Below are 24,971 nucleotides of genomic sequence, written 5' to 3'. Positions count from 1 at the left end.
TGGATTTGCTGTAAATCAGTTTGATTCAAGCAATCAAACTGGACAATAGAGATAGTTTTCAGCTCTAGCAATGGGTGTCAGAAAGCAGCATGTGAAAAGTGCTGATATTCTTCATGTATGGATTTGATATCCACCTCGTGCACAGGCCTATTCCCAAACCACTGCTGCTAATTTTTTTGTCTTTTGAACTAGGTGCCAGTGGCTGATAAAACATAACAGCATATCATCTTAATACAGCACTTACACTGTTTTTACTCTTCATTTTTAAGTCCCCCAGAACATCAATTCTTTCCTATTGCTAGTTGGAAAAGAAAAGAAAAAAAAAAAAAAGAAAGAAAGAAAGTTCGACAGAGCACAAATTAGCATTGCTGTCCCTCTACTGCTCAGAACAGGAATGAAACTTTGGCCAGGGTGACTACATGAATGGTACAGATGTCTCCTAAACCAGCACTTGTGCAAAGGGAAATGTGGTCAGATCACAATTTCCCAGAGTGATGGGCTGATGCAGGAACCCCGTGAAGCTGAAAATTTACTTTTGTTCTGGGTCTAATGAAATAATTTGGTATCCATTAGAGGGCAGCATAAGAACAAAAACTAAACACAGCAAGGGAGGTCTCCCCTGCAGATAGACAAGCACCTTTGCTGAGGTAAACTTTTTCAATTCAGTCATATTTTTCAAATATTAAGCCGATGAATGGAGAAGGTAACTAAGGGAGAAGACAGAAACAGACCTTTCTTAGAGAAAAATGACCCCAGGATCGGTACATACCAATTTAGCTTTAGGGAGTTTTCTTTCTATACACTAACACCCTCCACATCTCACCTTCCCTTTAGGGTTGAAATAGAAATGCTCCTGACCTGAGCTTAATGACCTCGTGAGTATTTTGGAGATGGTGTTTTGTTTTGTTTTGTTTTGTTTTTTGAGATGGTGTTTTTGATGGGATTCTAATAAGATATAAAATAGTAATCAAGCTTTTGTTTCTATAAAAAGTGCATCATGTATAGTAAGGTTATACTAAAACTACTCTAATTGGTCTAATTTTTAATTATTAGAAACAAATTGTTCAAGAACTAGAGCCAGTTTTTAATGATCCAAAACAGAAATAAATGTTCTAGTCTATTACCGTCCTATATGAAATAAATCAATATTAAAGCTAATTAACCCTTTTCAAAGGCATTTTGTCCCAGGTTTTTATTTAATGGTTCAGTGCTGCTTAAAGCATGGATCAAGCTGGATAAGCTCCATTTAAAAAATGGCCCATTTTGAAAACAGTTTAGCAGTTCACTATGACGAATATATTTATCAGGATAAACTTGACTTTTTCAATTATATAAATAACTGACCATGATTCCTTAAAAGATCTCACAACAAAACAGATGTAAGACAAGAGCCAAATCTAGTAACAGTATAACATAGTAGCTGATTTCATTCAGTGCATTTTAAAGATATTTTGTGAAATATTTTCAGTTTTTCACTTTTAAGAATATTCCTTATAGAGGTTGAAGAAGGGAAGTGGTCCCTGTATAAGTTCTTTCATTCCAGGTCATATGTGAACGCAAACCTATGATCTGTCCCTTTTGAAAGCAGCCATGATTTTTTTTATAGTGTTCAAACAACATAGTGCAAAGCCCAAACCTTTCAGGACATAAATGACTACTTTGACATATGAAACCCAATGAAAATTATATACATTATTTAAAGAATTCGATACTCTTCCCCTGTTGCTATACTAGCAATCATGGGATGTACTTTAAAATCAAGCTATTTTTGACTTATAAAATAGATGATATATTTTGTAAACGAATTAAATTCCTCACAGTACCAGAGGATTAATTTGTAACGTTATGAAATTTTGATTAGCCTGCTGTAAAATCAGAATTGTTTACCACAAGTGTCTGGATTCTGACTCTTATGGTCTTTCCAAACAGATAATGAAATGAACTGAAGCTGGTTGGGGGGGGGTGTGCAGGGTAATTTATGAAAACATACTACACCATAATTTTGCCATTTTTCTACAATAAGGATGGCAAATGATTTATGGCATAAAATGAAATATTTCTCACTGTCATTTCAATGGATCTAAGATTTACAGCTCCTTAACTTGGATAGGAAAAACTCTGTATGCATAAAAATGAATTGTAAATCAATTAATGATGGAGATGAAAAACAAAAAAAATGATATTGAAGCAATGGTGAGAAAACCTAACTAGTAACACATAAAAGGGAAGAAGCAGAAACTATTTAAATGTCTTTAGAAAGGAAGGAGTTTGGACAGAGGAAAGCCCTTGCTTAAAATTCTATGAGTATAAAAAAATCACTCTGCAATTGAAGATTAAGTAAGATTATTTAGGAAACATGGTCAAAAGAAAAAAGTATTTTAAATATATATTTATAGATCTTTTTAAACCTCCCAACTCCTTGACACAGTGGAAGAAAGCTACTAGCAACCAATGAAGAAGAAAAGTGAGCCTGGTTCTATAGGAGCCACTGTACCTAGAAAATGAGCACAGGGATGCTCTGCTTAAGACACAACACAGTAGACATGAATGGCTCACAAGCTCATGTAACCAGCAGTACCACATGCCATGCTCTAATATCCAAGGCAAATTCTATGCAATCCAATCCTCCTATCTCTTTCACAGAACATGATATATTACCTAAGCCTATAGAATACATCCATCCCTAACCTCCCTAAATTCAAGAACTCCAATGTGAATTTCTTCAGTAGGGTATGCTAAACAATTAAATTCCACGTCAAATGTAGAATAAAAAAGATGGTACTGATAATTCTGCTAAAGCAGTATTTTGCTTAGATCACGTGAATCTTATTATTCTGGACCAGGTATCAAGCAAAATATAAAGATATCTATTGATTTTTGCAAAAGGCCCGCAGCCTTCTTAGCACAAGACCTGCAGGACTGTCTGGGTATCATCAAGGTTCACATACATCATGTTCTCTGCCTGTATTTTCACAAGTTAGGTAGCTAATTAGAGACCTAAAATACAAAGTATGGGAACAAAAGGCTCATCATTTCTGCCTCCTAAACAGGAATTCTCTCATTACCAGGGTGCCAGATCAATTTAAAACTTCTGTTGTTTCTTCCCTTCATAAGTCAAATGCCATCAGGTAAAATCTGACAGTGACAATGCACTGCTGACAAAAATTGCAAAATATTGATGCTAGTATCATATTTCCCTTTTTTAAAACCATCAATTTTATACATTTTGAAAACTGGGGGCAATAGTTTGAAAATTTTTAAAGTGCTATCAAATTTGATAAGCTGGATCAATAAAAAATGCCTTGAACTGCTATGTATTTTTTTTTCCAGGCACTGAACAAACAGTTCATTGTTCCAAGTCTGTCTGGGAGCCACTGCTTTGGGGTATTCTATACAATTTCAAAGAACCTTCAGAAGCTCACGGATGCCTTTGAGCATGCAGACCTGGGAGGCAGCACATCTAAACCACAAATTGAGAATGTACTCCATGTACACATGTAAATTAAAACCTACAAAATAACATGTGCATTATAAAATTTGCCCTGTGTTAAAACTGATAACAGCCTTACTGATTTACTGACAATGAAAATATATAGCATTTTTTTCTATCAGAGCATTTATCAACACTTGGCAACCCTGCACTAACTTGACATGTAAGATGATCAAAATGGATTATGTAATCTTTCCCATTCATTTCTATTGATTTTAGTTATGATAAAATTCATCAGTGTGCCTGGGAACACATAGGCAGAAAGGCTTTAGTAGACCAAAAAAAAAAAAAAAGGAATCCAACTGAGTTGTAATAGGATGAATGTAATTTTGGAATAAGATTGCACCAATACAAAAGTCATGCCCTAAAGGCTGCAGTAACAAATTAATACAAATAATTCTGGTGTCTCATAAATTCACATCCGTCTCTGCAGATATTTCACTTTTGGAGATAAAATTATAAAAATCCCAAGTTAAAGGAATGAATATGTGTCATTGAAAATATAGTTTCTGAATATATTTTCAAACTTTCTTTTAAACTTCAACAGTAATCAAAGTTATTTGTCTGACTACAAGTAACATCAAAATGCCAGCAAATGGACCATTTTAATCAGTTTTATTGATTCATGCTTTCAGTTCTTATTCAGTTAAAAACAAGGCACATTAAATACATCCTCTTATTGCTCTATAAATGCATGCAGCTCATTCTGTATATCAAAAGTAATAAATAATGGTGATAAAACACCAAGACAGTTATAAAAATGACAACCCAGCCTCAAACATAGTATTTAACAGTCCAATCTAGAACAATAACCCAACACAATACATAAAAGTGCCACATACACAAACATGCAGTGTGCATATCTACTCCACTACTGGGCTTATATTTGATATTCATTGAAAACACAGTAGGGCTTTTTTATTTCCTACAAAAAGCAAACATAATGCAACACAGTGCAAGTTATAGCATCACTGACTTCAATATGATTACATTCATATGCCAAAAATTTTTACAAATGCATAAAATAAAAATAAAATCCCCAATGATCCTTACAGTATTTTTAGTAAAAGAATGAAATTGTTGTACAAAACAGGAAGCTACATATTTTGAAGCAAATAAACAAACAAACAAAAAATGCCAGAAACTAAGGCACAATAGGAAGCATGCATTTAATAGTAGAAATCCTAAAGTTACAGTCAGTATAAATTGATTGAAAGCAAGAAAACAGCAGCAGGATGGATCTGAGGGAGACAACCTTGGCTTAACTAATCATCCAACATTATTACTACTGTGATGACAGAGGTGGGGGCCATTTAAAGGAACTTCAACTCTCCAGCACAGACGGGGGTTCCTTCACCTCAATCCCCCCTGAAAGACTCTAGTAATAAATCACTTGACCATAAAAGGCAATCCCTGCATACACAGCCCAACACTCCAACAGAACCAACTAGTATCATGTTTAGGCGAGAAGAAAAAAATTATTTTGTGCTTGGTATAAGTTTTAAAGGGGTTTAATCCCCTATTTCTTTATCCTTTTTTTTTTTATATCAGGTAAAATGACTATACAGGTTTAATGAAAAATTTACACAAAAATGCTGGGGTGTTCTATCCACAGTAATGGCTTTAAATCAGTTCATTTCCAAAACGAGTCTGTGGGATTGGTGAAGGAGCGAATGCTTTTTAGAATTAGCAGATTTTAAGCAAAAGCAGATATGTTCAAGTGAAGAAAAGTACACTTTTCTTTGTCCTTAAAGGAACTTCATTCACAGCAAAGCGTGCACAAACGAGGCCTGTTTAACAAACAGATCTGCCAGAGCCAGTCATTCTAAGCCTGTCCCTACTGTAACAGAATCAGGGAGGATACAAGTCATCGTTATCTTGATCTAACTAGAAAAAGAGAGAGAAAGAGAGAAAGAACAAATGTACAATATTGTGATATATCATCTGGAGTGATAAAGGACAGCTTTTATACCTATTTAGTAACACTGGGTTCTAAACAGTGAAATTTATTGTGTCGATAAAAAAACATTCCAGTTGCAAAACCATAAGCTTCCATTTATTAAAAGAGAAAAAAATCCAGTGTAAAGAATTCACACTTTGAAAGAAAATAAAATTCACAGTGACACCTGGGAGCATCACTCACTCTGTTTTAGGTTTTCCTTTAGGAAGTGGTTAAGATCTAAACTTCATGTTAAAATAAAATGAGTGAAGATGCTGTCTCTCCCTGCAACTGATGTTCGTTTCAGAGGGTGTGGGTGGAGGCTCAGGTGAGTGAACCTCCCAGTTCATATTATGATATACAGGCTCATAACCCACATGAATGATGCATAGAGATATTCTATAATGTTGACATAAATGGAAATAATAACACAAAAGTGTTTTATGTACCAGTTCAAGAAACTAGGACCTCAAGTCCAGGCAATGACAGCCTGTGGTGAAATAATAGGAAATACATTTCCTATTACACTCAAAACCTGATCTTAAAAAAAAAAAAAAAAAAGTAGGTAGTATCAAAAATCAAAAGAGGAAGCTCAATTAATACTGATGACTAGTTAAAAATGCCAACAAAACTATAGCAAAAGCATCCAAACTGGCATTTTTCATTTAGTGCATTATTTGTTATATTCATTGCACACTGATTTTTGTTTTTGCTGTGTATATGTGTGCATTTGGTATGGTTTTCATTTTGTTTTTATCATTTTTGGTAAACTGATAATTTTTTCATTGAGTGCAGAAACATAAGGATTTTAAACAAGATTGACCTTGGATACTGAAGTGTATTGCCTTATTTTACATATAATTATATTAACTAATGATTATTTATCCTCTTACTATGGATTGCAGATACCCATTAGAAAAAAAGTCCAGGTTTGACAATATCCCCTATTTCAAAATTTAGGATTTGGGGATTGAAACTAGTGTTCTATATGAATTTATAAAGAAACATCTTTAACCATTAAATGTATTACTACGATAAAGATTGGAGAGATTTGGTCCCATACCATTACATACAATTTGCCACTTACATGCTGGTTTTAAAGTTAAAACAAAACAAAACAAAACAAAAAACAAGGATCTTCCTGGCACCAATAATAGAGAAAACCAGCAGTGACTAGGTAGAAAAAATGAACTGCTGAGATGAAACTATCACTATAACTCCCAGCAAATGTCAATGCTATCCTTATCTTACACCTGCAATTCCAGCACCTTTCATAGTTTCTCTTAACCAGATCTAAACTTTTTTTTCCCTCTCCAGTTTTGCCAATTGTGCTTGAGATATAATATTGTGTAGCATTGTTTGGAAGAGAAAGGTAGTCAGATTGGAGGAGGAGGAGTTGAGAAGTCTCCATAAATACCATCATTTGAACAGGTCACTCTTTTTAAGAACAAAAATGCTATCCACAAGCTTAAGGTCCACAGCTTTGTGTGTGTCACAAATTTTTTCCAGCTTCTCTTTTCCATTTCTACCTCTAGAACTGCTGTAAAATAAATTAATAAACAGAAAAGGAGAGTGTTATGCCTAACAGATCACAAAATGAGTGCAAAACATTAATCAATGTGCATTGAAAATGAGAAAATACACTTTTTAGAAGTTAGATTGAATGGCAGATGCAAATAAAATATTGGCAAATTAAGTTGGCAAATAGACCAGCATTCTGAAGTTTTGGAATGTTTTCCAGTGTTAAAAAAGGCAACTATCACAGCCATTGTTTTATAATGGTTGAAGTCATCTCTGGCTGTTACATGGTGATTTGTTGCTCTTATGTTTATAGGCTGTAGATTTACAAAACAAAATAAAAAACAAGGATCTCACAATCCTCCACAGCTACGGTCCACCGGAATCGGAACTCGTCGCTCCAGGTTCTCTTCTGCCGTTTTCATTAGTATAGCAAGGCGGCTTCCTGACACCCTTCCTTTCTGAATAGCACTCATAAGCTTAAAGAGAAAATACGCAACAGATTCAGAAGGCAGGCCAGACAATTCCTCTCAGCATTTTAATGGTTACCATTCGGCAGGCAGAGGTAACTAAGTGCTCCATCAAAAGCCATAGCAAGTACTACAGCTCAGACAAGAGCACAATTTTTGAACACTTCAAAAAGAGAAGGGGCAGGTATTTCACCACTGCTGCAAAAACAACATCTACTTAGAAAATCAGCCTCCCTTTAAAAGCAGATTTAATGTGTACTTTTTGTCCCTTAATGTGTTCTGGGCATACTTTTTTTAAAAAAAGCAACTTCAAATATTGGATCTTTAATTCCATTTAAAAATCTTAAAAAGAAATCTCAGGGATTGAGCAAAGACAATGCATGACCTGTATTTAACTATCCTTTTTTTAGTGTTACTGTACTTGACAACTTCAAGTCCCCTAAATCCAAATTCCTTAAAGACTTTTAAAGTAATTTACATTTAAGTCCTTGGGAGTAGACCCAGAGATCTACCCTAAGAATTAAAAGCACTCCACAGCCCAGATTTTACCTAATTCATTTTTATCCAACGGATAAAATCAGAATTAGTCTTGAAATTACATGCAGTCAGCGGGCAAAGGCCTTTAATCGGGAAAGCACCTTGCAATTATGAGCATGTGGATTTTTTTTTCCATTTCACATTGATGTGGTTTTAACTATTGCCTTTCTTGATCTCATTTCTCCAGTCTTTTTTATTTATTTACTTTAAAAAGAACAGAGGTAGCCATTCATCAGAAAAAAAAAAATATGTATAAAAATTCTTAAAATATGTTTAGGATTATGGCTTTTAGCCTATAAAGATATATTTCTTAAAATCAGCTCTGCATACGAGTCAGAGGCATCTGCCAAGGGGCTGGATCAGAATTTCATGACCTTATTAAAAGCTGTTTCACAAGTGATTGCTTATTAGAGATGGACTCCTACATGCAGAAGTGTCATTAAAGCCCAAACCTGGAAATAAAGTCATGTAACCAGGCAGTATCTATAGTGACCCTTCTGTGAAGATGATTAAAAAACTATATCTATATTCAAAAATAGATGTCTATGGGATGAATGTGGGCCCTTAATCTTCAGAAAAGGAAAATGTTCTATTAAAACAAACAAACAAATCTGAAAACACACTTTACATCTGGGGAATAATAATGTAATAATATAAGAAATGCTGACCTCTAAAGACAGAGCAATTATTGTTTATTGTTTTGTCTCTGATTCCAGGAAGACCTTCAAAGTTTAGCAGAACTAACAAAACTGACAGAGCAAGAGTTTCTTCCAGCCATAAATAGTATAGCATGCACCAACCTCAAAAACTTAAGGGTTTCTTTAAATGTCACTTGTTTCTAAAAATCATATTATAAGAAAAAATTCATATTTGGGTGTGAATACATTTCATGAGATATATGATCAGCATTTTAAAGTTGAATACTATACTGTATATTTGTACTAACTGGAAGCATGAATAGCCTCTTTCATTTAGAATTGGACAAGAAATAATTATTAAATTCTACAAGAAAACCTGCAGGTGGTTTAAATTATTTTCTGGGTTTTAACTCTCTTTGTTCAAGAAAATTACTTAAAACCCAAACCATAGAGCATATCCATAAAATTATATTCTTATTATTTCAAAAACCCCAGGTTTTTCAACCCCAAATGCTGTTGTTTATTTACAATACATATGAAATGAAGCATAAGTTATTTCTTTGAAGACAAGTTTTCTAAAATTCTGAGACAAACAATAAAACATTCTCCAGGAAAACTAAATGCATCAAATGGTTTCCAATTCCCAAGCATAAATTTTAAATTCAATTTAAAACATGCATTTAGTTCAACAGTAAGCTAAACATTCTTTTTTGTAATGCCGGACACAACCTGTGAAAATTTTCTGCATTTAGATTCAACAATGCTCTTATCTGCAGCTCATCTCCAGAGAGACAATTACCATTTCCTTTGCCTTGATCTTGTTTGTTTAACTTGACACAGTGAAGAAAGGGCTGACACTGACCAAAATCCCCAGCATTAATTTATTTCATGTTCAGCATTCATCATTGCCATGCTGCAAGCAGGACCTGGCATTCATTTGAAATACCTGCCCAACAAGCACCACAGACAAAACCTAGCTGCTTGGAAACCAATACATCCTTCACATAATCAGAGTTATATGGACAGCTAAAAACGTGGGGTCGGGGGAGAGGCTGTTGAATTTCTTTCTGTAAGGAACTTCTACGGAATAACGTATAGCATCCAGTTTAAAGTTAAAGCAATAAAATTAATTTCCTTGATGGTTACAAAAATTAAACAATCAAAACTTAAATGAGTTGAAAATCAGAAATGGAAATGCTTAAATTGTACATAGTCTTGACCCCTTTTGGCTTTTTTGGTTCTTTATAATGCAATAATCTAATCATCACATTCCCAAGTGAATATGGTTCTTAAATAAATATAGCTATCATTTTTAAACTTCTTCTATAAAAAAATTCTTTCCACATTAGAAATATTTTGCTGCCTCTCTTGACGAAGGTAGAACATGGTCCAGCAGTGACATTGCATACCACACTTCTCTAAAACGCAAGCTTCTTATTCAATCCTCTAAGCCATAATTAACTTAAATTTCACCTAAACTGTCCAGTGTAACAGAAGGTTTCTTATGAAAAGAAAAAAAAAAATATGCTCCAAGAAGAGTCTCATCTGTGGGCAAACATCAACCTTTGTTGGCTTCAAGCTTTCTTCCTTCTCAGAATGAAGTGACAAATGTGTGGATTTAAGAATTTATTCTTCAACATCCATTTAAGATAATGACAGCCAGAAGATAAAAGCAAATACATCTGTTTCCTTTCACCACAACTCACCTGTAAAAATTCATTGAGTTCAACCTGTCCGTTTTTGTTTAAATCTACTTCATTCAGAATCTCATGTAGTGTATTTTCATCCATTTGCACATTGATACTCTAAGGAAAAAGAAAAGCACAGAATAATGAAGTTTAATTAAAAATTATTCATATCCTCTTTCTAATCTGGCAAGCTTTCAAAATAAAAATAAAAATATTACTTGTAGAAAACACTAGATGAGAAAAAAATTGTCTCATATCATCTTTTATTCTTCTACTATCTAAGATTGATATTGAATAATAACAAAAAGTTACCTCTAATACACGCTGAACATCAACAATGGTAATAAAGCCTTTTTGGTCTGCATCAAACTTATGAAATCTCTTCTTGTACCTGGAACACAACATGGGATAATGGGAAAATATACATACACAGGAAAAGAATAAAAAGAAAAGATAGAAGCTTATTAGAAGTACCTGTCAATGTCTGAAGGCAATAGGCTAATTTCAGTGCGATCTGTTAACTGTTCAGATCGGGATTTATAGCCCATTTCATAATATAGGAACTTCTTGGCTGTTTCAAGTTCTTCCTAAAAGAGACACACAATGTTCAAAGAGTTACAGAAAGAATTATTGATTTTTTTATCCTTTCCTCGTTCAGTCTTCAGATAGGAAGTTGATCCTCACTTACCTGACTGTATACTTCTTTTCTTTCTTCCATTTATATTGAAGTATAATTCATATTCAATAAAACATACCTTTTAGATATGCAATTTGATATACACTCTAACATAATCAAGATACAGAACATTTCAACTGCCCTGTAAAATTTCCTCATGTTCATTTGCAATTGATTCCTTCCCCTGACCTCGGGCCCTAGGCATCTCCTGATCTGCTTATGGTCATCAGACTTTGTCTTTTCTGGAATTTCATATAGAACATAGTCTTCTGTGTTTGGCTGCTCTCACATAGTATAATGATTCATATTGCTACATGCAATTTGCTTTTTTCTCTGCTTTTTCTTTTTTTAATTTAAGAGTATTCTTGCATAGAATTGACCAGCAAATGCTACTGGACCAGATTTGTGTAATTTGGTAAAAAAAAAAAAAAAACCAAACAATTAAAAGTGAAGATCTGAACTACTATTAGTACTACTACTACTGCTACTACTACTACAGTAAGGCTGCCAGTGCCCAGGCAGATAGCCTGAGATTAGATATGTCAAAATGATATGGCCTTCATTCTGATAGTTTCAGACTCAAGAAGAAATGCTATCCTTAGTAGTTACACTGTTTCAATGTCCCCAATCTTAATTGATACTGCATTACTGTGAAAATACCATCACTAATGCTTCCTCTCCAACAACAACCTTTTCTTAAATTCTTTTTTCCTTCATGGTATCCACCCTTTCATTGCACTTGTCTTCCATGTAATTTGATAAAAAAAACAAACAATTAAAAGTGAAGATCTGAACTACTACTACTACTACTACTACTACTACTACTACTGCTACTACAACAACAGTAAGGCTGCCAGTGCCCAGGCAGCCTTACTGTAGTAGTAATTTGGTGTTTATCAGCTGGCTTGGTCCAGAGACATTTCACTTACTTCTTTACTCAATGAACCTTTTTCTCCTCTTTGGAATCAACTTTGAAAAGGTGTTTTTTTTTTTTTTTTAAAGACTAATCTACTTAGGCAATCTTCACTTTAAAGTTTCTCAATGAAAAAATGTATCTCCTGTCTGAATGGTATAAACTCTTACCAAATCCTACCGGAAAACATTTCCCAAAATATGTCCTAAGCAATACTAACCCCCTTCCTGCTCATCCCACTCATAAAGTGAGAGTTGGATCTGATTAAAAATAAATTCTCTTTTGGAAATTGACACTCCACATAAGCATTGTAAAAATTCCAATAATCTAAATTAAATGAAACACTTTCCATTATTTATTTAACTCAGAATTTCCCAAATTCTTTTGTTCTTGCACTCATCTTTTCATATTTATTCATTTATATCCCATGGTCACAATTTGGCAATGTTGCTTTATCTAAATGTCCCTGCTGACTCCTCTATCAATCCCAAACTCACCAGAGAAGGCCTTCCCCCCCTAGTCAGCTCTTCCTAGTAGGTTGGGTTTTGGTCTTGAGCAACAGTAAATCTAAATATTTCTCTAAATGTTGAAAATATCACACATATTTTTGACATATATATGTGTTGTACCTACCTCATTAGATTTCAAGATACTTGAAACTACGAGCTATTTATTATTCCCCTAAAATATTTGGTACAATGTTCAGCATACAAGTCACTCATTAAGTATTGAATGGTAAAAACAACCACAATTCATCTACAGAGAGTTATTTATCACCTTGTTCCTCTTTCACTTGTGCAGGTTAAATAATCCCAATGCTTTTAACCTTTTCTCGGAAGTCCAACTTTCTAACCTTTTCTTTTTTTCTTTTTTTTTTTCCCTCCTTTGTTCTCTCTAGACTACGCAGAATTCTCATGAATACTCCTATGTCTCAGATACTAAATTATATCTTTTAGGTCTTTTATTTTTGTTACTTTCTTAGCGGGGAAAGAAGAGCATTTCTAGGCATATGATTTGGCTCATAAAATTTGAAATGAAGTTAAATGTAGTTCCCCAGGAAGGCCAAAGACAACCAGTTTACAGAATTTTCCTCCTCCTTCCTACATCCTACCACCTGAATTCCTAGAACTAAATATGTTCTTGCATATTTAAATCATTACAGCCGTAAGTTTTATAAGAACACATAAGAGTAAGTTTCACAAAAGTAAGCAGCACAAGAGTAAGTTTCATTCTTGTTTTGACTCTTTATAGAGCCTTAGCTGTTCAAACAACACACAAAATTGGAAGAGGTGTACACCAATTTGGCTAAAGCAGAGGTAACAGGGCATAGTAGGGAAAGCTTAGGTTGGGATCAGAGTACCAGGTTTCAGTCCCATTTCCACAGCTTACTGCTTGTGTGAACTCTAACAGGCATTTGCTCTGTGAGCCTGTTTCCTCAACCATAAAATGGGGTTACAGGTTTTCCCGCAGAGCAGCATGGTCAGGACTGAGGCATTGTTTCACTAGTGACTTCTGTCATCCGAACACTACAGCACATTACATTAAAATCACTATAAGGATTTTTAAAAAAATATTGGGCCATGTTCTCACCTATGAAAACTTTGAGTTTGATGGTCTGATGGCAAACCTTGAAATCTGCCCTCCCTCCCCATTTCCCTAGTGACTCTGATTTGTAACCATGTTTGACAATCTACACTTAAAGGACAGGACACATACCCTATCCTTACTTGCACACTCAGCATATGACATAGGTGCTAATTATATCCATTTGAGAATATAGCAAGAAAGTGTCTGTCTCTGAGCCTGGAATTGGGCCCTACCAGACCCCAAAATGACTAGTGCCTTCCTAACACTAATCCATGGTATTTCTCTTATAGAATCCCAAACAGATTAAGTTATCCTCTGGGTCACAACTCCCTTTCAGTCTTTTCACACACCCTCAGATTCGCTAGCTATTACTTTCTCTCCTTCTACTGGATTTTTCCTTGTCTCTCCAACCCCTCAACTTTAGAATGCTCCAGGGCTCAGTCTTTGGGCCACTTTCATCATCTAACTACACTAACTCCCTCCATGGTCCTATCAAATGGCTTAAAAACTAATTTAAATTTATATCTTCAATTCTGCTCTCCCTCTAAATTTCAAACTGACATATCCAATGACATGGATTTTGTTTTAATAGAATCACCAAAGTTATTAAAGCAGAGAGACCAGTTTGGGGGAGGGAAGAAACTACAATAATTCATCTGAGAGATGCCAGGACTTGAATCAGGGTGACAGCAGTCGAATGTGTTAAGAAAGGGTGAAACTGAACCACTATTTGAAGATAACAAATATGATAATAATGTTTGCTGATGGATTTAGAGAGTGCGAGAGAATACACAGAGTATGATATTAAGATTAAAGACTAAGCAACTGAAGGTAGAAGGGCTATTCATGATATGGAGAGATCTGTGGAAGCAGGATGTGGAGAAGGCAGAAGGTGAGCCAAGAGAACTGGCCTCCCAGAATGTAAGAAAATCATTCAAGAAGGAGGGAAAAATAAACTGTGTCAAATGCTTTTAATTGGTGAAGTCAAATGAGGACCAAGAGTGGATAAGTATGTTCAGCAATGTGGAAGATACTGCTGAGCTTGGCCAGGGTTGATACAGCAAAGTAGTGAGGACAAAGCTTAAAGGAAATGGATTCAAGTGAGACAAGGGGAAGGATACTGAGGCCAGTGAGTATAGAAGGTAATTTTTCATATGCCTGGGCATATCACAAAAGTGTGGGTTAATTTAAAAACACAAAGATCTTCTTTTTATTATAGCAAGCCCACTTACACACATCCATACACATGCACACATACGTGTGTATAAAAACATGAATCTGAGCATCACTGGCTTTTTAGAACGTGGATGTAAACACAAACTCTCAAATGACACAAATGATAAGCACTTAGTCATCAGGCAGTGAGACTGCTATTTCTAACCACATGAAAATTAGCAGGAGTAGGAATTTCACTGAATACATCCTGAGAGTAGTTTCAATGAGAACTAGAAAAGGTTCTATTCCACAATCTTCAAATCTTTCCTTTCCAGAAAATATAAGCATAAAATAAAGGGTATTCTCTATATTTTTCATAAACAACAAAATTTGGTTTTAGACTATCTTTCCATTTTCCATATATTCACATATACAAATTGGCTGGAAATCGAAGATCACCATCAAAAATTATGCTATCCTCTCCAAACAGATTAAGCTGTCACAGGTTTTTAAGGGGAACAGAAGTTTTCAACGTTGATAGAATACCTCTTTCTTATGGTCATCCCAGTTCAGTTCTCGACCCATCAGTTCAACAATCCTGGGTAGGGCTTCCTCTGCGGCCTGGACATTGAGAAAGGCCAGGCGAGTGCGCCGTGAAATCATATCCACCGCCGTGCAGGCATACTCCTTAATCCCATATTTCACCTGCATTCAGGAAAAAGTATAGTTAGGCATTTCTTTATAAAAGAGTAAAGTTTCACTTAAAAAACTTTGTGCTTTGAAAGGTAACCCTTTTTCCTACACTCTGGTTTCTCCAGGAATCATGAGACTAATGGTGATTCGACACAAGTCCTCCATCTGGCTGCCAAAGGAGGTTTGGAAAATGGGATAAATTGGACAAGAGTTAATGCCTTCGTTGTGAACAGAACCTAGCATAAACATGCAAATTGCATCACTACTTATTAACCATCCACAGTAATCACTTACTTCTCTTTGCCTATACATTATGGGGAAGTTAATTTACATAGCTGAATAGGCAAAGGATGAGCATTAGGAAAGTTATGGTCTCGTCTCTCTAGGCTGCAAAGTTTTCTGTCTTAGACTAACCAGATGGCAGAAGCCTTGAATTCAATCAAGTGCATGCTTACTGGACACCAGTGTCTCAAGGCAGTGAATTAGGAATAAAAATAAAGCATGGTCTCTGCTTTCATAAAACTTGAAAACATGATGAGAAACTAGACTTAAATCTTTGAGAAAATGTCAAAGCCAGCATGTCATCTGGCAAGACAGGAGTGGTACAATCTTGAAGAGATACAAATTCACAAAAGGGACGACTTGAGATAGCTTCATCAAGCAAAAAAGAAATCCACATTTTACATTAAAGCCACTATCAACATCACTTCAGAATTTACATTTTCTTAATGAAAGAATCTGAACTGAGCAGACAGACATTTTACTCCAGGTTTTAGCTGAAACATCCACATTAAAATAACTGCATATGATTTTTAAAGATAATAAAGAATGAACAGATGAATGGCATCCTCTGGTAGAAAAGAAAAGCCACATGACAATTTACATACCTCTGCTTCAATATATGGAAATTCTGATACAAGTCGCACTCCAACAATAGGCCACCTTTTTCCGGTCACACTTGCCATTTTGGCCACCTCAAAAGCCTTGTCTCCGTAGGTGGCAGCAAGATGCTGTGCCACCTAGAGAAATAAAACTACATTAGGCAGGCACTTTGACTATTGATAACTTTCAGATACAAAGAAAAAAAGAAGTACATGCTCATCTTGTCAGTTTTCTTACAGCCTGTAACTAATAGTTCTCGGAGAGTATTAGGTTTTGGTTTTGTGGGAGGAAACCACTTGAGCTTCTAATGCTTAGCCCAGCACTAACTGAGCTACTCATGCATCACTGTATCGATGACGGATGAAGTTTCAACTTCATTCTGCTCCTGATATCACTTCTGAAGAACAGCTTTGGATGGAAGAATTTGGGAGGCTCTCTATGCTAGGAACAAACCAAATGAACTCCAGGTTTCAAAACAGAAGCTAAAATGTACATTGTTTTCTAGGCAACTGTAGGAAAGTGGAACCATCTTTTTTCTTAGATTACTTTTGCAGTACAGAGAGAATCATATCCAGGGAAAGGAAAACTGTAAAGCAGAGAGGCCACATCATAGTTGCAGATTATGTTACTGGCAATAATAGGAGGTGAGGTAAAGGATAAAGACGTGGCAATGCATACTCACCTCACTTTCAAGTCCATAATCCTGGACAAGCCTAATGTAGAGTGTGGGGCTCCAATCTTTCCCTCCTTGAAGGAAAAGTCCAACTGTTCTACTTGGTCCTGCTTTCAAATTGTGGATCTTGATAGCAGCATTCACAGTATCTTCTGCCATGGATCGATATGTTGTCCACTTTCCACCTACAAAGAAGTTCATAAAAAATTTATGATAGTTTCCACCTTTATTTTTCTTATTAACAATTTATCAACATATTAATAACAAAATCTACCATTTTTTAGAACATACGTGGCAAAGCTATGTGTAAAGACTAATCAGAATCATAAGAAGAAAACACTTGTTCATTAGAGCTAAAAGATAATTTCGTGGAACAATTTAAGTCAAGCTTTTATTTAAATCATATCCAAATAACAAAGCAATGTCCCATACCTGCTATGGTGATAAGGCCACTCTCACTGATGTCCACAACGTGATTGCGGGAGATGGACTGGGTGTCTTCGGACTTGGGATCTGTCACGAGGGGGCGGATACCGCTCCATGCTGCCAGGACATCCCCTCTTCTCACTGGAAGGGATTGATACTATAGGTTACTCAAAAACATTTCTACTAAAGTATGAAGTAATTAACAAGTAGAAAAATATTCAGCAAATGGCACATATGGGGGTGCACTTTAAAAGGGAGGAAAAAAGCCCTAAATGTAGGAATTATAATATTGGACCAGTGCAATAAAAACTCAGAAAGAATTAATTATTTTGTTACTAGGATAATTTAACTTAAAACCAAAACCAAATAAAACCAAAAAGGTAAATAACAACAACAACAACAAAACTATTAGGAACCCTCTATCTAGGGCAACCTAGAGCAGTTAAAGGGGTAAAAAAAAAAAAGTAGAAACAAACAAAAAAATTCAAGAGACTTATGAATTGTTAAATTTCCTACTACAATACATTTTGCTGTCTCTTCTTAGAGAAAACAAAGATGCTTATTAAATTAAACAAACAAGCATATAACAGGATATTTTCTTCTCTCATCAATACCACTCACTGAGAATTTACAGCAGACCCAGCACTCAGAAAAATACCTGAAATACACATCTCATCTTATTAATCTCACAAAGCCCCACAGCACAGGGTATTACTATTCTCACCATACAGAATGCAAAGTTTAGCCAACCAAATATGGCAACCAATGTGAGCAAGGCAAACATCAGAACCTAGATCTTTCTGATTTTTAAAGTCCATATTCGTACCCACTCAACTGTACTGTCTCAATTGCTGACAAATTTCAAAACTCTACCCTTATTTTATTCATCCTGTTTTCTTTATAACTGATACAGAAATAGCTATATTGGCTTCTCCCAGTATAGACAGAGTACTTGCATTACCACATACGTAAGTTCTTTCAGCAATCAACATGTCATAAAATCACCCCTAGTACCTCTGTAAATACAATGTATGATACCAAGAATTGAGGGACATTAGATTAAAATTAGACAGCCGCTGAATAGCAAGCATTTCTAACCTAAAAATGGCTGAGGAGAATAGATCAACTGTGGTCTGGTCTACCAGCAGGGCAGGGGCAAGACCCAAAGGCAGGGTTTTCAGAATCTACCCTTCTACATCTAGATTATCTTCAGGGATTGCTCAGCTCTTTTTCCTTGTACAGCAAGGATGCGACTCTACATGCACCAACCTAAAAACTGCTTAATGATGTAGACTACAGAAAATTTAACATTTGCCTTGTCCTTCCTACTGCACTTACAATGGTAAATCAGTTAATCCATTTCTGGATAATAGACATTTAAGTACAACTTTGTGTTATCTGTGTGTCTTGGAACTCCTTCTCCAAACTCCTGGCCGTTATCCATATTGATAAAATACCAACTGTAAATACTCTTGAAACTCAAGATTTTAAAACACTGTGAAAACATATATGCAAATTGGTGACGTCAAACTCAACTTTATACCATGTACAAAAATTAACTCAAAATGGATCAAGATCTAAACATAAGAGCAAAACTATAAAACTCTTAAAAGAAACATATGATAATATTTCATGACACTGGATTTAGCAAGAAATGCTGCTTTCTTGGATATAATATCAAAAGTACAGACAACAAAAGAAAAAATATATATAAAAAGACTTTGTCAAGGGCTGGGGTTGTGGCTTAGTGGTACAGTGCTTGCCTGTCATGTGTGAGGCACTGGGTTCAATTCTCAATACCCCATATAAATAATTTTTTTTTAAAAAAAAGGTCCATTGATATAACATACACACACATATATATTAAAAATCTTTGTCAAAATTAAAAACTTTGGTGTATCAAAGGTACTATTAACAGAATGAGAAGGCACCCCACATAATTAGAAAATATTTGCAAATTATATATCTGAAAATAGTCTAATATAAAGAATATATAAGGAAGTCCTGAAACTCATAAGAACCTAAACTAAAAAATGGTGAAAAAAGTGGAGTTGACATTTCTCCAAAGAAGATATACCAATGTTCAACAAGCATATGAAAAGATACTCAACATTACTAATCATTAGGAAAATGCAAATAAAAATCATATACCATTTCACACTCATTAGAATGATTATCAAACACAAGCAAAAAAACAAAAATAAAAAAATAATTATTGGTGAGGATAGGGAGAAATTAGAAAACCTGTACACTGCTGGTAAAAAGTAAAATATCATAGCTGCTACAAAAAATGTATGTCGATTCCCCCCAAAAATAAAACTTTTAAAATTACCACATGATCTAGCAATTATACTTCTGCACACCCATGTTCAATAGCACTATTCACAAAAGCCAAAGGGTAGAAGCAAACCAAGGGTCCATCAACAGATAAATAAAATGTGGTACACACAATGGAATATTGTTCATCCTTAAAAAGGAAAACAATTCAACCACATGCAGCAAAATGGATGAACCTTGAAGACGTGATGTTCAATAAATAAGCCAATCATAACAGGACAAATATTGCATAATCCCACTTATACAAAGTACTTCAGAGTGCTTGAACTCACAGAGGAAGCAGGTAGAATGGTGGCAAGTTAAACTTATTTTATGTATGTATAATATTTCAAAATATACTATCATGTTAATTTTTTTTTTTTATTTCAAAAAAAAAAGAATAGTGGCTTCTTTTTTTGAACCAGGAAGTGGAGCAGGGTAATGGGGCATTAGTGTTTGAAGGGTACAGAATTTCAGGTTAGGAAGATGAAAAAAAAATCTAGAAATGGATGATGGTGATAGCTGTACAGCAATGTGGATGCCCTTAATGCTAGAGAACCATACCCTAAAAATGGTTAAAATGGTAAATATTATGTTCTATAGATTTAACCACAATTTAAAACTGAAGACAAAGAATAAGTTGATGCAATTCAATTTCAAGTATGAGAAAGTTAAAAAAATAAAAATAAAAAAGTTTACCTAAGTATCAGGACCTCTACAAGCCTACATAATGGTCATGTCTTAGTTCAAATTAATAAATGCCTTGCAGGGAGCATAGATTTGTGAGCAGAGGGTGGCTGGATTGGAAGTCCTTCTTCCCCCTTGGCCATGCACCCTTGCACAGTAAACACTCTTAGTTTCTATACACAGCACAACCTGAAAAGCAGTTAGGTTTATATCCACTAGACTCTGTTTAAAGAGTCACAAAGATTCCTTGAAATGATTGGGATAGTCCTAAAACTAAATGTACCTTTCTGGAGAAAGGCTCTAGAAACAAGTTATACTGAATGACAGATAATCTCCTCATCTGAACATCCAATAAAAATAGTAAAACAAACTAGTAAAGAAAACCAAAGTAAATCCAGCATATTTTAATGTAGTTATTTTAGGGCTATACCCTTAAAATGACTGTCAGCTGAAGGACAAGGTGCCCACACACCACTTCAGGAATGTTTAATCAATCCCATAGCCAACACTGAAACTGAAACAAGGGAAGAAAGGACAGAATCAACTGGTTAGGCTTCCCAGTCTTGTTAACTGGGGACCATAAAGCATGCCCATGCATTCTCTACAAGAGCTTTAATTCTAACGGCTTCTATGGACTAGTAGTTAATTCCTGCTTTATGTAACTCTGTAAGTCTTTAAAAACCTCAACACAAATAGTGCAAAGTATTTTAAAATCTTTACAAAAAAAAAAAAAAAACTAAGTAGGAAATTACTACTATTTTCCATTAGAGTTCACATCCCCTTCTGAGTCAAACATAAAACTTAGCCAACCCACTTACAACGTCATTGTGGTCACCACACAGTCCCCTCAATGTCTGTGAAATTCCTGAGGTAGCCACACTGATCAGGAATTTGGTTTCAACTCTTGAATTCCTCTAATTTTTAGATTATTTGATGGAAAATTAAGACCTTCCAGAATAAATTTGAAGCTTATGCAAATAATCTGTGGTAAATTGCTTTACCTTTTCTATTTTAACAGGCAGACAAACACATTTACATATTTATATTATCTGAAAGAAGAATGATATATTCACATTTTTCATTCATAAAGGAAAAAGAAATAAAACATTAAATATACTGATTCCATTTTATTTATTTATTTTTTAATTTTTTAGATTGCATATGCTTTTTTAAATTTTTTTTTAGTTGTCGATGGACCTTTATTTAATTAATTTACTTATATGTGGTGCTAAGAATCGAACCCAATGCCTCACACATACTAGGCAAGCACTCTACCACTGAGCCACAACTCTAGCCCCCTGATTCCATTCTAAATCCTTATTTCTGAAGTTGACCCCCAAAGAAAACAAACCAACCACTACTAGAAAGAGTTCACAAATGTGTTAAAAACTACATTTTGCTTGAGATCTTAGCATTCAGTTCTTTAGTCTGAGAATCATACCAGATGAGTGTTGGGATTACCTTTACTCAAAAAGACGCATTTTAAGGATAATAAAATTTTATTTAAAATATTAATCAGTTTTTATGGCCTACTGTTTTATATTATTAGACAAGTAGATAGTTAGAGATCAGGTTATATATCAGTTCCTTCCCAATCTTGAGATTTAACAATTCATATGGATTATTCAAAATGCTATTTGCTGCTGACATTCAAACTTGTACCTCCCCACCACTCCTATTCAGTAATGACTGGTTAGGGCCATAGCTATTATTTAAGGTCATGGGGCCCAGCTAAAAATGTGAAACACTAATTCTAATCCCTTAAATAAAAATAGCAACTATCCAAACTAACAGATTTCTCTCTTTACAGCCTCTTTATCCATAGTGGAAGCCCTATATAGTGTTCAACCTAAATAAAGTTTACTCAAGAAGAGATTCAAAAGCAGTAGACAGGGAAAGAATCATTACTGTATCTTTTAATTCTTCCTGGAGCTGTTGCAGCCATGTTGTAACTATGGGGGAAACCTACTTGGAAGTGGTAGAATAAAGAAAAATAAGGGTCATGCATTTTAGATATAGCTGAATCACTTAGATATACTAATCTCCTCTGAAATATTCTTACATCTGGAGTTCTTTTAAAAGTTACTTAATTTTTTTGTCTCATTTAACAACTAAATCCCTCCACTAATTCAGTAACTGCATTCAACTGAGCATTTCCTTCTCTGCAGTATATTTAAATATCTCCAGATTATGAAGGACAGGACAGTTCCATAGACTTTTCAGAAGTGTCGGGATGTTCTAATATGTTCCATATTGGAATTTCACTGCCCAATTCACTAGTGATTAGAGGTATGTGGCTATGAAGCCCTTGATATGTGATTCACATGACAGAGGAACTAAATTTCAAATTTCATTTAATTTTAACCAATGTAAATTAAAAGAGCCACAATTAGCTCATAGCTAGCGAATTTCCCAGGGCAGCCCTAGGAAAAACCCCACCATGCAGTAGACCTCAGACTGATCCTGGTAGATAGATTACCAAGCTAGTTACTTACACTATGGCCACCTGGCCCACATCTCTAGTGGAGCATCCCTTCCTGAAATCTGACTGCACTAGCTTTCCTCAAGAGAATAAAATCTGCTGTGAAAGGATTCTTCACCTCCTCTTTACTGTCATCTATGTTCTATATTTATCATTTCAAGCTATTCTCCTCTCTTACTAATCTCATGAATGCAAAGAAATAAGATATCTCTACTTAATTGCAACCCTCAAAATTCTTATCCAAATGTTTAAACACATAGTATTAGAAACCCATCCAGAAACTGGTTCTATTTGAACCCAGGGCCTTGTGCATGCAAGGTAAGCACTCTACCAACTGAGCTATATCCCTATACTCCCACACAGGTGTACCACATAGGTGTACCCAAGAATAGGTAGAAAACATGGTCTTCTTTAACTCTCCATGGTGAAACATGAAGAAAATACAATAACTTAGGGCTTTCATGCTTCAGAGCTCAAAGATTTATCTTGATTTTACTGGTTTTCATACTGCCAACATAGCTAAACAAGATTTTCTCTTATTTATCTCTTCTCTTTTCTTTCTTGCCAGGTTGAAAGTCTTCAGCAATGTCAATTCTAACATTTCTCAATATGCCAAATATTGCACCAAATAAAAGATCATGTAGAGTTATCAATACATTTCATGTGCAATATTAAAGCAGTCCCTGAACTTTTTATGTCAGATCATAATAGCTTAATATTACAAAATCAAAAGCAAGAACACTTGTGATTGTGAGCCAACAGGCTTTATATAAGGTTTCTAATACTATGTGTTTAAACATTTGGGTATTCCCTTTCAAAATAAAAATGCTATACAGCAAACAAAATGAAAGGAAATAAAACTATTCTTAAATAAGTTTGAAGAATAAAGACTGATTGGCTTACCCAGATGGCATTAAGTGATTTTTTTAGGTGCAAATTTTCCAATATGGGGGGGGGGGGAAGTACCTTCAATATGTAAAATAGTATTTGGCAATATTTTCAAAAGGCAGTGAGAAAGTCAAACAGCCCTTCTCCTGTGAAGTTTAAGAATAATTCTTATTAATTAATGATAACTCATTCAGTTTTTACTATAGTATAATATGAAGAGTAAAATAGAAATAGGAAAGTTCAACAAATATTTTTCACAGCTGGATGAAAAAAAAACCTAAGGATGATATGATTGTTTTAAACTATAATTAAAATTTCTACTTATATACTTGGCAGGACAAGTGTTTGTTTTAAAATTAGTAGAAAATGAAGCCCACAGGAAGTGACAATTAAGAGCTAAATGTGTGGTTTTGCTTCACATTAGTTATTTAGGCATACATTTTGGGGTGTTCTTTCTCATGTTTGCCACTACCAAAAAAAATCAATAAGAGCCATGTGAAAATATCTAAGCGAACACAGGGGAAATAGTGTCAGAGATCAATACTTCTCTACCAGCACGTTTAACCTGCTGAAATGAAGTGTTAATCACAGAAATAAGATACCATATTACATTTATAAACTAATGAAACTAGAAAAAGCAAAGCGTGTGACACTATAATTAAACAGCTGGAAGACATCCAAGCCTGTGTAAGTTGATAACCCTGGTACAATCTCTGGCAGAGGAAAGGCAGGCCTGCAGTGAGTTGATATGGCCAGCTCAGTTGTTAATTGAATAACAGGCAATCTATAAACACTACTAATTGCACATGTGAAAACCTGTGTACAAGTAGAGATGCTGCCTAGAAAAGCACTCCAGAAAAACTACATGGATAAAGCACTCAGCAAATCTTCTGTCTCTCTCAATCCAGTTAAGTCATAGCTTAGTCTCACCACTGCATCCTTCTGATTAACCTCTACACAGCAGACTTAATGATACATTTTTCAAAAGATCATTTTTCTTCCTAACTCAATACGAACTGCAGAACTATCAATTACCGGTTTCAGAAAAGAACAAACAAGTAATCTAGAAAATTCAGCCTGTGAACGGAAGGCTTTCTAAATTGTAAAAGAAGACATGGTCTTATTCCCAACAGGCAAAACGCTTTGCAGAATTGTTCTGTCGAATTTTGCAGAAGTGTGGCAGCTGCTGTGAACAGCATGGAGTGTTAAGATTTGACACTTTTTTTTTTTTTTCTCTTAAGGATATAGCCATTTGGGGAGGCTCAGAAACTGTTGTCAGAATTTTACTTATCCATTTAATAAATCCTTTTAGA

The 24,971-nt window shown here is 34.9% G+C and overlaps 1 protein-coding gene across 6 annotated transcripts in view; it reads right to left on the bottom strand.

Moving 5' to 3' along the window:
• Gpd2 (glycerol-3-phosphate dehydrogenase 2) overlaps positions 1–24,971 on the bottom strand; it is a 194,802-nt gene that overhangs the window by 67,165 nt on the left and 102,666 nt on the right. For 3 of the 6 annotated variants that reach the window (XM_048812288.1, XM_015479192.2, XM_048812291.1), the window contains 9 exons: positions 17,292–17,426; positions 16,869–17,044; positions 16,192–16,323; positions 15,158–15,316; positions 10,755–10,867; positions 10,593–10,671; positions 10,299–10,397; positions 7,305–7,426; positions 4,089–6,969 (listed from right to left, as the gene is read on the bottom strand). In XM_048812288.1, coding sequence (XP_048668245.1) covers positions 6,849–6,969; positions 7,305–7,426; positions 10,299–10,397; positions 10,593–10,671; positions 10,755–10,867; positions 15,158–15,316; positions 16,192–16,323; positions 16,869–17,044; positions 17,292–17,426 — 1,136 coding nt within the window. In that variant the 3' untranslated portion in view covers positions 4,089–6,848. Of the gene's footprint in view, positions 1–4,088; positions 7,427–10,298; positions 10,398–10,592; positions 10,672–10,754; positions 10,868–15,157; positions 15,317–16,191; positions 16,324–16,868; positions 17,045–17,291; positions 17,427–24,971 lie in introns of those variants that run through there. The other 3 variants (XM_048812290.1, XM_015479193.2, XM_048812289.1) reach the window with 2 other exon arrangements.

The sequence above is a fragment of the Marmota marmota genome, unplaced genomic scaffold, assembly GCF_001458135.2.
Source record: "Marmota marmota marmota unplaced genomic scaffold, marMar, whole genome shotgun sequence".
Classification (NCBI taxonomy): domain Eukaryota; kingdom Metazoa; phylum Chordata; class Mammalia; order Rodentia; family Sciuridae; genus Marmota; species Marmota marmota.
The sequence above is the reverse complement of the archived record's forward strand: the minus strand, read 5'-3'. Positions and strand labels throughout refer to the sequence as shown.